The sequence below is a fragment of the Lepidochelys kempii genome, chromosome 5, assembly GCF_965140265.1.
Source record: "Lepidochelys kempii isolate rLepKem1 chromosome 5, rLepKem1.hap2, whole genome shotgun sequence".
Lineage (NCBI taxonomy): Eukaryota > Metazoa > Chordata > Testudines > Cheloniidae > Lepidochelys > Lepidochelys kempii.
Window position 1 is genome coordinate 128,749,090 of NC_133260.1, and position 15,571 is coordinate 128,764,660.

At 40.2% G+C, this 15,571-nt stretch overlaps 1 protein-coding gene across 4 annotated transcripts in view; it reads right to left on the reverse strand.

Annotated features, from left to right (window-relative positions):
• Positions 1-875: 875 nt before the first annotated feature.
• Positions 876-15,571, reverse strand: part of DGKQ (diacylglycerol kinase theta) — a 172,716-nt gene continuing 158,020 nt past the window's right edge. For all 4 annotated transcript variants that reach the window (XM_073345802.1, XM_073345805.1, XM_073345803.1 and 1 more), the window contains 4 exons: positions 14,710-14,856; positions 13,391-13,502; positions 10,696-10,848; positions 876-9,383 (listed from right to left, as the gene is read on the reverse strand). In XM_073345802.1, the coding sequence (XP_073201903.1) occupies positions 9,285-9,383; positions 10,696-10,848; positions 13,391-13,502; positions 14,710-14,856 (511 nt within the window). In that variant the 3' untranslated portion in view covers positions 876-9,284. The remainder of the gene's footprint in view (positions 9,384-10,695; positions 10,849-13,390; positions 13,503-14,709; positions 14,857-15,571) is intronic.

The window sequence follows — 15,571 nt, forward strand, 5'->3', positions numbered from 1 at the left end:
CTTCCAAAAAGAAGCATCACTTAATCTTGAGTGAACAAAAGGGATGAGTTTGAAAATACTGTATAAGATTTTTCAAGCTGAGTGTAAATACCTAAAACAATTGTGTGAACCGAACTTTGAAAATCTGGACCCTTGTTAGAATTATCCACAAGGGAAAAATACCCGCAAATACCATCAAGTGTGCTAACAAATAAAGACAAAAGCAGCTAAACATTTTTAAGAAGTTGGCACAAAAGATATGCTGTAGGACAACAAAATAGCAATGTCTAAGTTGCAGAGAAAAATCGGGAACTAGCTAAATACTTAGGTGATCAACTATCAAACACCATGATCTGCAATACAGAAAGAGAGCAATTATTTTTATGGCACCCACCACAGCAGTATGTAGGTGTCACCACAGAAATTCAGGAAAGAAGCCAATAGCGCAGCATCAGAAAACAGTAGCCATAACGATGGCACATTAGGTAAGTTAATGGAGGACAGGTCCATCGATGGCTATTAGCCAAGATGCTCAGGGATGCAACCCCATCCTCTGGGTGCCCCTAGCCTCTGACTGCCAGAAGCTGAGAGTGAACAACAGGGATGGATCGCTCAATGATTGCCTGTTCTGTTCATTTCCCCTGAAGCACCTGGCACTGACCCCTGTTGGCAGACAGGACACTAGGCTAGATGGACCATTGGCCTGACCCTCTATGGCCATTCTTGTGTTATGTTGAACACTAGGTATTCTTGGACACTTGAACTGTAAAATGCTCATTCAAGCAGTGTCTGGAGAATGAGTGAAACAAAGCAAGTTTGTTTGCTCTTTGCAGAAACACATTTCACCATTTGTAACAAGAAATTTTTAACCACCACACACAGACACATCCAGGCTGTAACAGAAATTACCAATTATATTTGTCACAGACATAAATTCTAGTTATAGATCTCTGGTACTCACAAATTATACTTAGAATACAGAATTTCAATCAGTGCAAAATGTACAGTCAAAATTACACACAAAACCATATCGCAAAATATATACAGAATTATTCTAAGAACATAATCTGAGGACAAACTGATGTTTAAATATAAAAGAAAAAAGTCCACCTCTTTTTATTTTTTAGTTACTACATTTTAGGAACATTAATTCATAGAGACAGATTACCAGCACAGTGGTCTGCAAGGCAGAAAACTAGAAACTAGTTATACCATGAAAACCATCTTTTTTAAGATCAAACCACAAGTAAACATGTGTGATATGCTTTATTAGTTTGAGGCACACAACACAGAAATAGAATTCAACCTCATTAATGGCTACACTTTCTACAAATTGTTTCTAAGAATCATCAGGCAGAAGAACAGAGAATAAGCACTTCACACTAGCCGAATGGTCAGTTTAGCTTAGCTTGTCGGTGTAATCCACATGGCCCAACACGTTACAACATTCACAAGAAATGCCATAAGACATCATGAAGTACCTTGTTTTTAAAAACTTGTTAAAGAGCTAGTCCAATGAAATCAGCTGCTTGGACCACTTGGAAATGGAAAACACCACAATTTTTCAGCTAATGATAATTTACCACATAATGGAACTTTTGCGTACAGGAGGATAATCAAACTTTTCTATGGCTAACCAAAGAATTTGTGCTTCTCTGATTTTGATATCAAGATATCAGATCCCTCCACCACCCCCCAATCTCAATCTACAACTTCACCGAGGTATCTTACTGTTTGTGTCTCAGCCATTTCCAATTAAAATTTTTCTCTTAGCACTTTTGAAAAGCTGAAATGAGCCAACTACTTCTATGACACAGACCTCACAGGATTTTGCTTTAAAGGAGTTAGGTTTAGATTTTCCAAGCACCTATATTTGCTCACTTTTAATACTTACTCACTAATTTCTTTGGCACCTCTTGCTACTCCCTATTTGGCAAATTTAAAAGCATAAAGGGAGGAGAGCAATTGCGAGAGCAACATTTGCCTGACATAGGATTCTGTGTCCCTTACTGGTGTACACTTGGCCCAAGCGACAGCTGCCTTTGGAAGCAAAGGATGGCTGCATGGCACATTCACTTTAGGCAGACAGGGTAATAATTAGAATTGTCACAATTTTGTCCTTTCATCTGTAGGAATTCATAGATGGAAAGTTAAGCCTCTTAAACAGGTGTTTATATTGTGAATTGCTACAAGAGAAGCGTAAAAGGTCAAGGCGATTAGCACAATACAGCATAAATTGAAGATAAATTAAGCCACATCTTCTGAGAATAAGTTTCCTCTTAATAGATAAGCTAAACATAGAACAGAACTAAGGGTAGTGAAAATATCATTTCACTGCTCTATAAAGAAAAAATGCTTATCTGCTTTGAAATAGATTTTTAAATCATGATAATACACTTGTTTCAAGAGCTCATACCAACTTTTTCAACACTACTTAATTGTTTATAAAACCATCTTCTACATTATCAAAAATAAACTTGTCCTTTAGGAAGAAATGTTCAATCTAATACTTTTATCAGCACAAAGTCGGTTCTATCAGTTCATAGCAGAAAAGTGAAAATCCACACTTACATATTTCCAAAGAGTTACTTAAGAGCCCAAACTCAAAAGGCAACGATTCCACTCGTGGGCATGGGAAGTAGAAAGAACGCTTCCAAAATATAAACCAGTGCACTGTGTCAAAAGCGAACCAGGGTGCATACAATCAATAGTCACCAATCTGTAAACATCGAAACTGCTGGTCTAATCAGACATTTAGAAACAATTTTTAATAAGTTGTGTTTAAACCATTGCATTCCATGTAATGCCTTTACATTGGTCAGTGCCAAAGCACAGAGAGGTCAAAGAAGTGAAGGCCTTTCAGTTGGACTTCTTATCACACACCCTGTGTGTCAAATTAACTAGCTGTTAACATAATAAATAATCTCATGCATTATAAAAATGAGTCTATTAAACTAATTCATAGTTTATAATGGCCATAGCCAATTTATAATGGTTTAAAGTTTAAATGAACTTTCAGTCAGTTAGATATAAATATGTATTGCAAAAATGTTACAATCTCCTCTCCTTCCCTAACGGGGCATTAAAAGACAGTACAATAATTTCAGTGACATGGATGCTAGGGAATGGTACAATTACAAGAATAACTAGCATTTTAAATGGCATTCTACAGACTTCTTTGTATTTTAACCTGAAAGTGCATTTTAAGTCTGCAAAAAGGTTTTCCTTATTTACACTACAAACACAAAAAGGCAGTTCTGCCATACACTAAACAATGTCTGTTCCACATTTACTTGTTAAATGCAAAATGTGTGTAAAATAATGGAAACACACACAATATGGGATCTATGTTTGAAAATGAGCCAAAGTTCCCAATAGGAATCTGAGCCAGTTCAGTAGTAACTGAAGATCTTTGCATTTCATGGCTGTTGAAGGATGTAAGTGGAAATGAGTGGGTGGTCTCATACCCGCTGCTAGTGAACAGTCATTCAGATCAAACAGCACCATCAGAATTGGCACTAATTAGTCATCAGTTTCAGCAGAAGGGCTGAGAACAAAGGACATGAAGGAGGCACCCACAGAGTATGGCAGAGGCACACAGTCATTGTGGTGGCGGTGTGAAAGCAGCCTGTGTTGTAGACTGAAAAAATTTCTATTTCCAGGTCGTCATACTGCACTTTTCAAAAAAATATACAGCTGAATGATAAACAGGCTGCACAAAATACACAAAGCATCAGGCAACACTATGGTACATTTTAAAGCATTTGCACGGCTATAGCTTTATCGTTGTTAAACCTTACCATTTTCAACAATTTACCCCAGGTGTATACATTTGCTACAATGGTTTAATTTTGTTTTACATTAGGCAATGTTTAGCAATGACTCTACTCACACAACAATAGGTGGGCGACTGGGTAAAACACATATATGCATAAACACATCCACCATTCAAACATTCATCCAATAGTTAGGGTCTGGACTGAGTAGATAAAAATGCCACTTACACAATAAGCTTGTATAGGATATGAAGGATTAATGAGTAAATATCCGTAAGAGTTACTACTAAAAGATTTTCCTAGTTTTTTATTAAATGTATTACACATGAAGGGTTGTGGTTTAGTTTAATATCCAGGGCCTGATTTAAATCTACAGGAAGATATACAGAGGTAAAGCTAAAATATATGCCAATGCTGAATTCTAATCTCATTGCTGGATTTTATAACCAGTGAATCTTGTTGAAAAATGCAGGTTCCTTAGATCCATGAGGAAAGTGTTGGGAATCTTAATGACACAGTGTATCTCACGGACCAGCAAGAAGGAGCTCAACACATTGTCCAATGACAATCAGACCACTCATGTGTTATCAATAAGGATCGGAAGCAAATGATGTCAGAACGTAGTCACCCAGCTAAATCCACACGAGGATATACTGTGACCAGATATTCAATTCGCCCAGACGACGTGGTCATTTTTTGGCAAAATAAGTCACTGACCGTTCACAAAGATCAATTTAGATTAAGCATCACTAAGTAGAAGCTTATACTACTCTAAACCAGACCATAAGTGTTGGAATAATGTTGAGGGAATAAATTACAACCATAAAAGCCAGAAATTGTGAAGTTATGGCTAAAACTCAGAGCGGACATTTTATCCTTCCCCTGTACTATTCGATAACATACTTATCTATGACTGTATACCTTAAACATGCATTTTACCTGGGTTGGAAATTTGAGATATTGAATAGCACTTTTAGCGACCCCCTTCTCCTCCCCTACTGACAAGAGCTGGAAAGCCAGGAGGTAGAGGCCAAATGCAACTTTCCAAGTGGGAAGCAGGACAGGCAATACAAGTATGCCCCGAGGCTTGCAGAGGAGGTCATCAGAGAGGGGCCTCGACAAAGGATCAAGCCTGTGCTTGGGACAGCACAGTGTATGTCTCCCTATGAGCCCACAAGGACCACCCACAAGCATGACCCAGCCACACCAGGATTTCACCTCACTCCCAATATCATTTCTGAGCTCTCTGCACCACGTTTTCTAAACCACTCTAGCTTCAAATTTGTTAATGCTATTTTAAGCATTGGCTGGGGAACCACCGTAAGTTTATATAATTATCACATTTTACAACATTCTCCACTAAGAGCTGATAATGGTATGAACCATGCATTAAAACATCAAAATGTAATTATATTGCATTATCTCACTGGATTTACATAAAACCTAATTATCAGCTGTTACACATGTTTAACGTAACTTATAAGCAATGCCACCTTTCTGCAGGGAAGCCTCCAAGTAATTAATATGAATGCAAAGACTGTACATGATTAACCCTATCCCCACACACAGCAGGTGTAAGTTTGATGAAAACAAAACTACAGCTCTACAATTCCCTAAGCATCTTAGCCTTTTTAATACCTGAAATTGAAACAGCTTAAAAATGGTTACTCCAGAGAATTCTTCTCTGTTTTTAAATTGGTTTGCTTATTCTGTGTATATTCAGTTTTCCATTCCACTTGCCCAAAAATCTGTTGTGTGTTGAAAACATACAGAAGATATTTCAGAATCAGACAAAGAGACATTAAGCTTTAAAAAAAGTATCTATTTTCATTTCCAACGTGCCAATCACCAAACTGTCTAGATACCACATACATCAGACTTCATTTCTGCATGAGCAAGGACCAGAAGCTTCCATCACTTCTTCTATTAACACACAATCCCTATCAGTGTCCTCTCTGGTGGCTGCCTGCCAGGAAAGCACTATTGCACCAGACTATGGGAGGTATGCACAAAGAGATGGATCTTGCACTGTGCTCTAAGTGTGGAAAGAGTCTGGCATTTATAACAATCAGATGGCAGGAAATTCCACAGCCAAAACGTCTTCCACTTAAAATATGCTGTGCAAAGAGTTTCACCTTTGGGATTGTAAACCACACTATTTCAGATAACAGCCACTGCAAGGGGGCAGCGGGGGAGTGAGACAGGACTTAGCACATTATGATCTGTGAAAGTCAGGACTAGCAGCATGAAACAGATCCAGAGTATCAATTGGAGCCAGTGTAGGAATGGCGCACTGGTGAGACAGGCTCTCTGGTGTGGCCCGTGGAGGAGAGAGGTTTCTGTTTCTGCATGGTCTTTGCAGTCAACTCAGGTATTTGCATCTGCAGATGACAAAAACATTCATGTCCATAGCTAGGCTGCATCAAAGAGAACAGAACTGATCTCTCAACTACTTAAAAGAAGCTAAAAGCAGCATTCCTGGCCACTGTTGTGCCTTGGGTACCCATGAGCAGTGATGTATTTCCTTAGTCTGTTGACTTCACCCTGAGAGAGCAGAGAGCTTGAAATACAATGCTTTCCTCCTCCCACTATCAGCAGAAGTACCCACACTGAAGCTGAGCTCAAGCCGCTTGCTTTTCATGCACGTACCAATTTCCAAGTGCCGAAGTGGAGTTGATGCTGTGTTAGAAGAGGAAAGATGCACATGAAATATCTGCACCATCAGCATGCAGATATCTCACTCTCAACAGAAATCTTGTTCTGATGCTGAATAAGAGGGGATGGAGTCCTGTAGCACTCTTAAGGTCAAAACACGTGGGGAAAAGGAGCAGCTGTCCCATAAGTGAGTAAAAAGCATCTCTTGATGACGGATGGTAGAAACTGTTGTTCAATCAAACCGCATTTGCACTGAAGTTTCAGCTCTGTCCGTGGCAATAAGCGGATTATCAAAGCTGCTGCCATGCCTTAGCCACGTCTGAAGCATGACTAGAAGGTGTCTATAACACTGGTAGAAAACAACTGCTGCGGGCGTTGACTTGCAACCACTCGCTGAGGAGACCGTGAAAAGGAGATGGCTGGCAAGAACACTGGCATCAATTGCTTGCTAAACAAAGGCTGGGCTTTTGCACATTTCAGTCTACAGAATGCCATTCTGGAGGTAGCCCTCACGTGGGACATGGCTTCAAAGGTCCATTCCACAAGCAGCAACAGTAAGAGTCTTTTCAGAGCCTCTGCTTGAGTGATTGAGCCATGCTACCAGTACGGTCACCGTTTTTTTCTAATTTGTTGCCCCCCGAGCAGAGGTGGCTGTAATGTATTTCATCAGTTCTTTCTACAGCCAAGGGTAAGTGTGCCTTGTCGCCTGCTAATAGGACTCAGGTTCATGAGGACATAGCTGGGAGCAGTTCCATTGGTCAAGGACTTACCGTACACAATGCTGAAAGATATTAGTCACCTTTCCCTGTGTGGGGTAGAACTGTACAAATTCCTTCCACCACAATTGTTCTGCATCTTTCCACACTGCTGTTCAAGCCCATTCATTTCCACCTGACTTAGCTCACCAGAGAACCATGGTGAGCTGAGAGTGAAGCAAAGAGAAGGGGTGTTTAGAAAGGCCCATGCGGGAATGGCTGTTGACAACAGATGTAGTGTTCTACCAGATCTTCAGCACATTAGCCCTGGGGCTGGGCAGTATTCTCAAACATCCTGACCCATCAGTCTTCAGCAGGTGGGCAAGCAGTCAGATCACCTTTCTGGGAGGATTGGCATGCCCTAACCTGGGCTTACAACACACACTGGTCCAGCTAGATTACAGTACAGTCACTATGGCCCAGATCCTCAAATGTATTCAGGCTCCACTTTCACTGAAATCAATGTGAGTTAGGTGCCTAAATAGCTTTGAGAATCTGGGCCTACACCCCTTCTCCATGCCCCAAATGCTAAGCTACACTGGCAGCCTGCAAGAAAGAACCATGGCTAAACAGTTGCGGGAAGGCTGTTTTCAGAAGTATACTGGAAAATAGGCCTTTTGTTACTTTATTGCTAAATACTCAGTCATCTGAAGTCACAGCATTTTTTACAGCAACGACGTACATATTGCCAGACGTACAGTCTTATTGAACACACACTATGCATCATAAGAAAACTCAAGGAATTAAATTATTGTGTATTTCCATTTAATGTTAGCCTGCCTCTATGTTCACGTATCGTAGGCTATGTCTACACTACAAGCCAGGGGTGTGAATCCGCTGCTTGCGAATACATCTCACGGTAGCCCAATGAGAGCCAGTGCAGATATAAACAGTAGTGTAGCCATGGTAGCACAGGCAGCAGAGGCACGGCTTAGCTGTGCCAAGCACATGCCTGCCGATTTCAGGCTGGTTTGTACGTGGTGAAGTTCAGCCATGCCTCCACTACTACATACACTCACGCTAGCTTTCATCGAGCTAGCATAGGAGGGGAATCACGCCCCTTGTAGAGAAACAGCCTTAGTGAACTGATAATCAATGAAACAGTCGTTTTCAGCAGCTTTTTACCAGAATTAGTACCCATTCTTCAAGTCTCTGGAGCTCGTATGGAAAGTCATAGTCACAATACATTTACACATAGGGCATTTTTTTTTTAGAAATTGAATTTGAAACAAGACCAATGAGGACCTGTGGAGGTGTACGGAGTCACCAAAGGTAGAACACGCAGCGGGGGAGAAAAATAAGAGCCCAAGAAGTCTGTCATCTACATATATTACTGAGGCAAACTTTGCCCCCATTTAGTCAAGAGATAGCTGCTGAACTTTACCAGCCCTTCCACAGTGTTTGATGTCTGAAAGAGGCTAGACCATTTCATAACTGTTTAAAGCAGATTTTTGTCCCCATTTACTTTATCCTAGTAAACCATGTTGAAACTATCCTGTCTTAGCCATTTTGACTTGAGCGTTTCAGCACAGGTTTTCTCCTCTGCACACGGCACTCTTCATGTTGGGATCATTATCACGACAGTCATTCATCTCGAGTAACATGATCTCAAACTGCAACGCCTCAAATTGTGTTCTTTGGCCTTACCCAGGAAGGTCACAGTACAACAGCAAAGAGATGCAACCACTACTCTTCTGTTTTTTGGAAGACTGTTGTTCAGGGCTACTTTAACAGAACCTTGTGATGATTTCTCGATGGAAGATTATGTAAGAAAAAGGCAAGAAATTTCTTAACAAAATGAAAATTCTGCAAAACCAAGTGTGAAGAGCTCCATAGGGTAGATCTGTGTTATCTATTGGTACTGGGCAGTACTTTAGGGAAGGCTACCACAGGCAAACATTTCGAATGAAATTAGTGGTATACAAGTAGGTGTGCATCAGCCACCTAATGAGGCACAATCATTTAACAAAACAAGCAGAACACAGTACTATTACAATGGAATAAAGGGCAGGCTCATTAGGACCCCTTCTTTACCAAACCCCAGCACCCAGCTGTACAGTGCAGGCTCCTTTCATCGACAGCAGTTCTGCCGCTTCTGTTCTGGAAAGGTCCGCTCCATTTAACGTCCCACTTCAGTGACTGAGACACTATCCGTTCTTGTCTCTTTCAAGCTTCCAGGTTTTTTTGGCTTCTGTTTGGATTTTTTCAACATGTGGACCTTCAATAAAACATTTGTAGAGACGATAAACGAAAGCAACAAAACATCTCTTTATTCAAGCAAATTTAAGAAAGGTATGCTTAGGAATGAATAAAATATACATTAATGCTGCAACAGAAAAGCAATTTAATAAAGATACTACTAACTTAACTCTCACTTGTCTTTTTTAACCTCTTATAATTATATCACCCAAGACGACTAACAGAGTCAAGAAAAGCCTAATTTTTGATTTGCTTACTTTGTGCATTTCAGAGCAGTTTCTGTAGAGCGACTCCAAATTACAAAATGTGTATCTCTCTCTCTCGTGCAAGAAGGGAAGAGTTTTTAAACACTAATCCTCTTTACAAAAAAGGTTAATACTTTGAAAGAGGCAAGGCGGGTGAGGGAATATCTTTTATTGAAGCAACTTCTGTTGGTGAAAGAGACAAGCTTTTGAGCTACACAGGGCTCTTTTTTATCTGAAGAAGAGCTCTGTGTAGCTGCAAGTACTTTTCAAATAATAAAGGCACATTCTGCAAACGCCTCTTTTTTTTCCCCACGACAAAAGCTTGGCATTCAATGAGATTTCTGTAACTCTTTCTATAGCAACAGATTTCTGCAGTCGTTCTTAAAGGGGTCATTCAACAAACTTCTGTGGCAGGAACTTGTGTGTGTGAGAGTTATCAAATGCACTGACAGTGCAAACGAATCATTTGGCTGCTGCACTGTCAGCAGAAACTTTAATTCCTTGGATGGGGGACACTTTACTCACAACCCCCCAGCCGCTCCTCTCCTTCCCCTCCCATTGCTCATATGTCTCATTTCTCCACTTTCTTGCTACCTAAATTCTGTCCATGGATTCCTTGACCACTGAACAGGGAATGCACTGTCCCTCATACACCATGTTCCTGAATTGTCTGAATAACCCTGATCTGCTGCAACGCAAACAATGTAATTAGAACATGGCTCCCTGCTGTCTCATGCGAGGCTAAGCCACATTACCAAACACCCAGGGGACTGTTTTCTTAAACTTGATCTCTCAATACTGTAGTTTCGCTGGTGCAGACAGGCCCTTTAACTAATATATGTGAACTTCTTTGAATTTCATGGCGTAGATTCCATAACGTATATTCATCCAACAGTGATCACATTATGTTGATTAGTACCTTAAAAAAGAAATGCACTAAGAGGATGAGGAGCCAGACAAATAGTAGGAGATGAGTCAAACAAATGGCATGACAGACTAAGGAACAAAAACAAACAGGAGAAAACTTTAACGACAACCATTTACATTTTTCTAATGCAAAAAGGCAAACTGCCAAGGCAAGCTTACCTTTGGTCCTGCAACAGAAATGATAATCTGGCCTGGTGGCTGGATCCAGGGCTCTCCATCTACTTGAACAGGTATTGGTTTCAGAAGCGTAACACGAAAGTAAGATCCTTGGGCTATGCGAATCCCTGATCGCAGACCGCCTTGTACTTGACCCTATCAGAATATCAGAACTGCCATTATTTTCTAAAACTCTCTGGTATTTATTGGTACAAATAAGCCTTATAAAAGCAAGGACAGGTGCATATCATGCTTAAGACTTTTGCAGCGCTGGAGTACATCCTGGCCTCTTCCTGTCTGAGGTTTCTACCCCCTAGAAGATTCCAAAATTATGACCTGAAATTTTCAAAAGTAACACCTGCATTAACCCTATGCTGCAGTAAGGCCCTGATCCAGAAGGTGGCTCCAAGCCAATGGACCTCAACTTCATCTGAGCGCCACTGAAGTCAAAGGGACTCCCTGCTGCTGCCAACTTATTTGTAGGATTGGGGTCTACATTTATAAAGGAGTCCAAGTAATTGTTATCCTCAGCCTACCACATTTATTAGGATTTGTTCAAAAATATTTTTGTCTCAAAAGACACCTAAAAACCCATAGAAAATAATGAGATTTTAAATTAGTTAAAAATAAAGAATTTTAAAAATCATATACAGAATCAACTATATTATAATAAATTCAAATAAAGTCTAGTGCTAAGTGCTCTGCCATCATAGGATTTTGCTATCTTAAGGTAATAAATCATAGAATCATAGAATATCAGGGTTGGAAGGGACCTCAGGAGGTCATCTAGTCCAACCCCCTGCTCAAAGCAGGACCAATCTCCAAATAAATCATCCCAGCCAGGGCTTTGTCAAGCCTGACCTTAAAAACCTCTAAGGCAGGAGATTCCACCACCTCCCTAGATAACGTATTCCAGTGCTTCACCACCCTCCTAGTGAAAAAGGTTTTCCTAATATCCAACCTAAACCTCCCCCACTGCAATTTGACACCATTACTCCTCGTTCTGTCATCTACTACCACTAAGAACAGTCTAGATCCATCCTCTTTGGAACCCCCTTTCAGGTAGTTGAAGGCAGCTATCAAATCCCCCCTCATTCTTCTCTTCCACAGACTAAAATATCACAGTTCCCTCAGCCTCTCCTCATAAGTCATGTGTTCCAGTCCCCTAATCATTTTTGTTGCCCTCCACTGGACGCTTTCCAATTTTTCCACATCCTTCGTGTAGTGTGGGCCCAAAACTGGACACAGTACTCTAGATAAGGCCTCACCAATGTCGAATAGAGGGGAACGATCACGTCCCTCAATCTGCTGGCAATGCCCCTACTTATACATCCCAAAATGCCATTGGCCGCCTTGGCAACAAGGGCACACTGTTGACTCATATCCAGCTTCTCGTCCACTGTAACCCCCTAGGTCCTTTTCTGCAGAACTGCTGCCTAGCCGTTCGGTCCCCAGTCTGTAGCGGTGCATGGGATTCTTCCGTCCTAAGTGCAGGACTCTGCACTTGTCCTTGTTGAACCTCATCAGATTTATTTTGGCCCAATCCTCCAATTTGTCTAGGGCCCTCTGTATCCTATCCCTACCCTCCAGCGTATCTACCTCTCCTCCCAGTTTAGTGTCATCTGCAAACTTGCTGAGGGTGCAAGCCACGCCAGCCTCCAGATCATTAATGAAGATACTGAACAAAACCAGCCCCAAGACCGACCCTTGGGGCACTCCACTTGATACCGGCTGCCAGCTAGACATGGAGCCACTGATCACTACCTGTTGAGCCCGACAATCTAGCCAGCTTTCTATCCACCTTATAACCTTAAATGCCGCAGGTTATTTAATGTATTATGTTAGTAATTCCTTTTATCATTTTTCTCCTTATAATTTTATTGAGAAGCTTATGAACATTGTGGAATAAGTTTACAAGTTGAAAGGGGATGTAAAAGCAAACCTCCAATAAATGAGTTTCAAATTGGTAAGCTGCAACAATATATGTAGTACCAATGATCCACAGCCTAATAAAGCAACCAAGGAAGCAAAAAATGAAGCCATCTCTACCTATTCTAACTTCATTTTTTAAGTTATCAGCCTTTGAAATTTCATTCACCGTCCACTTCTATTTTGAAAGAGTGAAAACAAAAGCACCCGACTGCCCTAATCTATATCTCTCATTGTTTTGTGCAGCTAACATCTCTCTAAATTAAACAGTCCCATTCTTTATACGGACGTCTTTCAGGGCTTGATTCAAAGCCCTCTGAAATCACTGGGAGTATTTCCATTTACTTGAACAAGTGGTACAGCAGACCCCTCAATGCCTCTAAACCTTTTTACCATCCAGCTCCAGCTTCCCTCTATATATTGCTGAATTTGGGCACCTGAACAAGAATTTCCAGAGCAGGCTTCAAAAGCTGTCTAAGCCCACTCTCCAATGGCTATCACAGCCACTGCCCCACAGCATAACAGCCAACTACTTTTGTAATCTAACTTGACTAATATATTTTGTATTCTTACAATTCTTGGCATTTGTGTTCTGACTTTTAAGTGCTTCATTTTACAACCTAAAATTATTTTTTGAAGGTGTTTTGAGCAAAATATTTACCACAGGGCAAATTCACAGAGATGCTTAACATGGGTTAAATGAGGAGTCACTGTTTTCGCTTGCTCAGTACCCCCAAACAAACAAAAAGCAGGCTCAGCACTAACTTACCATGTGCACAACTCCAGTCACCCCCACAACTTCCAGTAAGCCATCATCGATTCTTGGTTTCTCAAATCGATTATCATGGTCAGATCCCCAGAGATCAGCTCCAGACCCCCAACTGGAACATAGCACACAAGCGTGGCCGCTGAGAGTATGTCGGAATCTGTCAAGACTCAAGCAGTATCCAAATATCTGATCGGTTAACAATTTAGGAAGCCATTCTGCTCTTCCACAGATTCTCCTTGAGTGGGGTTAGGGATTTCTCCTTTTCCACTTTACAAAACACGGCATTTGCTTTCCTAAAATTTGGTAACCTCTTGATAACACTGCTGTGGGGGAGGGAAGGGGGAAGAGGTGAAAGCAGTGGGGGAGGGCTAAGTAGGTTTTCAGCTGAGAAAAGTGGATAAGAGGGAAACAGCCTCATGTCATTTTGGGTTGCTGGAAACCACAGATTAAACCTGTGAAGTCTTAACTTTTATGATTACTACTCAGAAGGTTACCAGAGTTTTTGGTAATGTCAATATGTTTTTTCTTTCGGAAGACATGATATGTTGAAGGGAAGCTAAATACTGAGAAACTGCTCTATCAAATTATTACATTTAGGCTTCAAATAGCTTTGTAGAATTAAGCAAATCAAAATCATTCCCCTGAAATCCTGATGCCAGTGGGAAATTAATATAATTTTACTTCCTAGAAAAGGCTTGAATTTCCAGTAAGAATAGTATGTTTGCATCTCCAATACACAGCTACTGCTCAACAGTGGATATGATTTTTTTCCTTTTCTAGTTCTCTCAGGAATAAAAAAAAATAGATTTAAAAAGAAAGAAAATCTCTAACTCTTGAAGCCATGACCTAAATTAGAACAAAAAGTACAGCCAATTAACTTCTCTTAACAGAGAACCCTAATTAATAGAGCCTTTTAAGATAGTTGCCACAGTTAAATACTGTGGCACACATTTCAGTAACTAGTACACTATTTGTGCAAACAAAAAGAAAGCCTGCATGCAATGTGCGGGAGTTGGTAAAAGTTACTAGAAACAAATGTTATGAAATAGGAGTAGAGATAGCAAAGTGGTTCTCATTGCACTATAAAAACAAGGGTTAGTTTCTATGAACTCAGGCCAGGACTTTCAGAAGAACTGAAGCGAGTTATCTGTCAATCTCATACCAGTTGAGCAGCTAGCTGCCTTACGCACCTTTGAAAATCCCAGCCAAAAAAAGTAAAGAAAACCCCTTTCATCTAGTTCCATTGACCACAGAGATTTTGGTGAGTACAACAGGGTGTTTCATGTGTACCGACACAGACTCATTTCTCACAGTTTTACCTGGGGATATTAATGAAAATGAGTCCCTCGATACTTGGTAACTCAACTTCATGCTGGTCCACTTTAAGTTTTATATCTCTGTGAAGATTTCTGGTGTGACTTATCCTCTGCAGTCCAACTTTTACATATACTCCTTTGTTGTGAAACCTATGAACAGAATAGCACTCTGTCACTGCAAGGTTTGACACTATACTGTGGCACTGTTTTAATCATGCTCATTTAAGCTAACACTTTTCTTCTAATTTTGGAACACGTTAATTTAAAGTTTCCTTTAACTAAAATCACACTTAAGTCTTCTTGTTTTAATCAACAAATCAAGCTATTTCAGGTGATAAACTGTTACTTCATATAGATTTTAATGAATAGACAGAAAGATAATTTAGGAATTAGGCATAGAACACATGGAAACATATACAAGTAAATATTCAGAACTGCCTTTCAGAAGGCTTTCTGCTTGAAAATAATTTTATTTTAATCAAAATCTACTACTTTGAAAACTGAGTGTGAAAACACGGAATAATTAAAATTGGCACTGTGCCCATAAACCATCAAGAGTCTGGATAAACAGAGCGCTAAATAAGTCATTTGAAAATATAAACTGCCCAAGCTGAAGTGAGAAAAATTTCTAAATACTTATTATACTGATAACCCCCAACAATTCTGTGATGTAGCTACTTGCAAGTGTTCCAATTTTACAGCGAAAAAAACTGAGGACAAGGTTAATGCCTTGTTTACAATATTTTTAAATGTTATTTTAGCAAATACATTTTAATTAAGTGCTGTTTAAAATCAGGTTAGTAAAATGACAGCTATGGATAAGTCATCTGCAGGCATCTCTAGATCTAAACGCATGAGCCTCCAC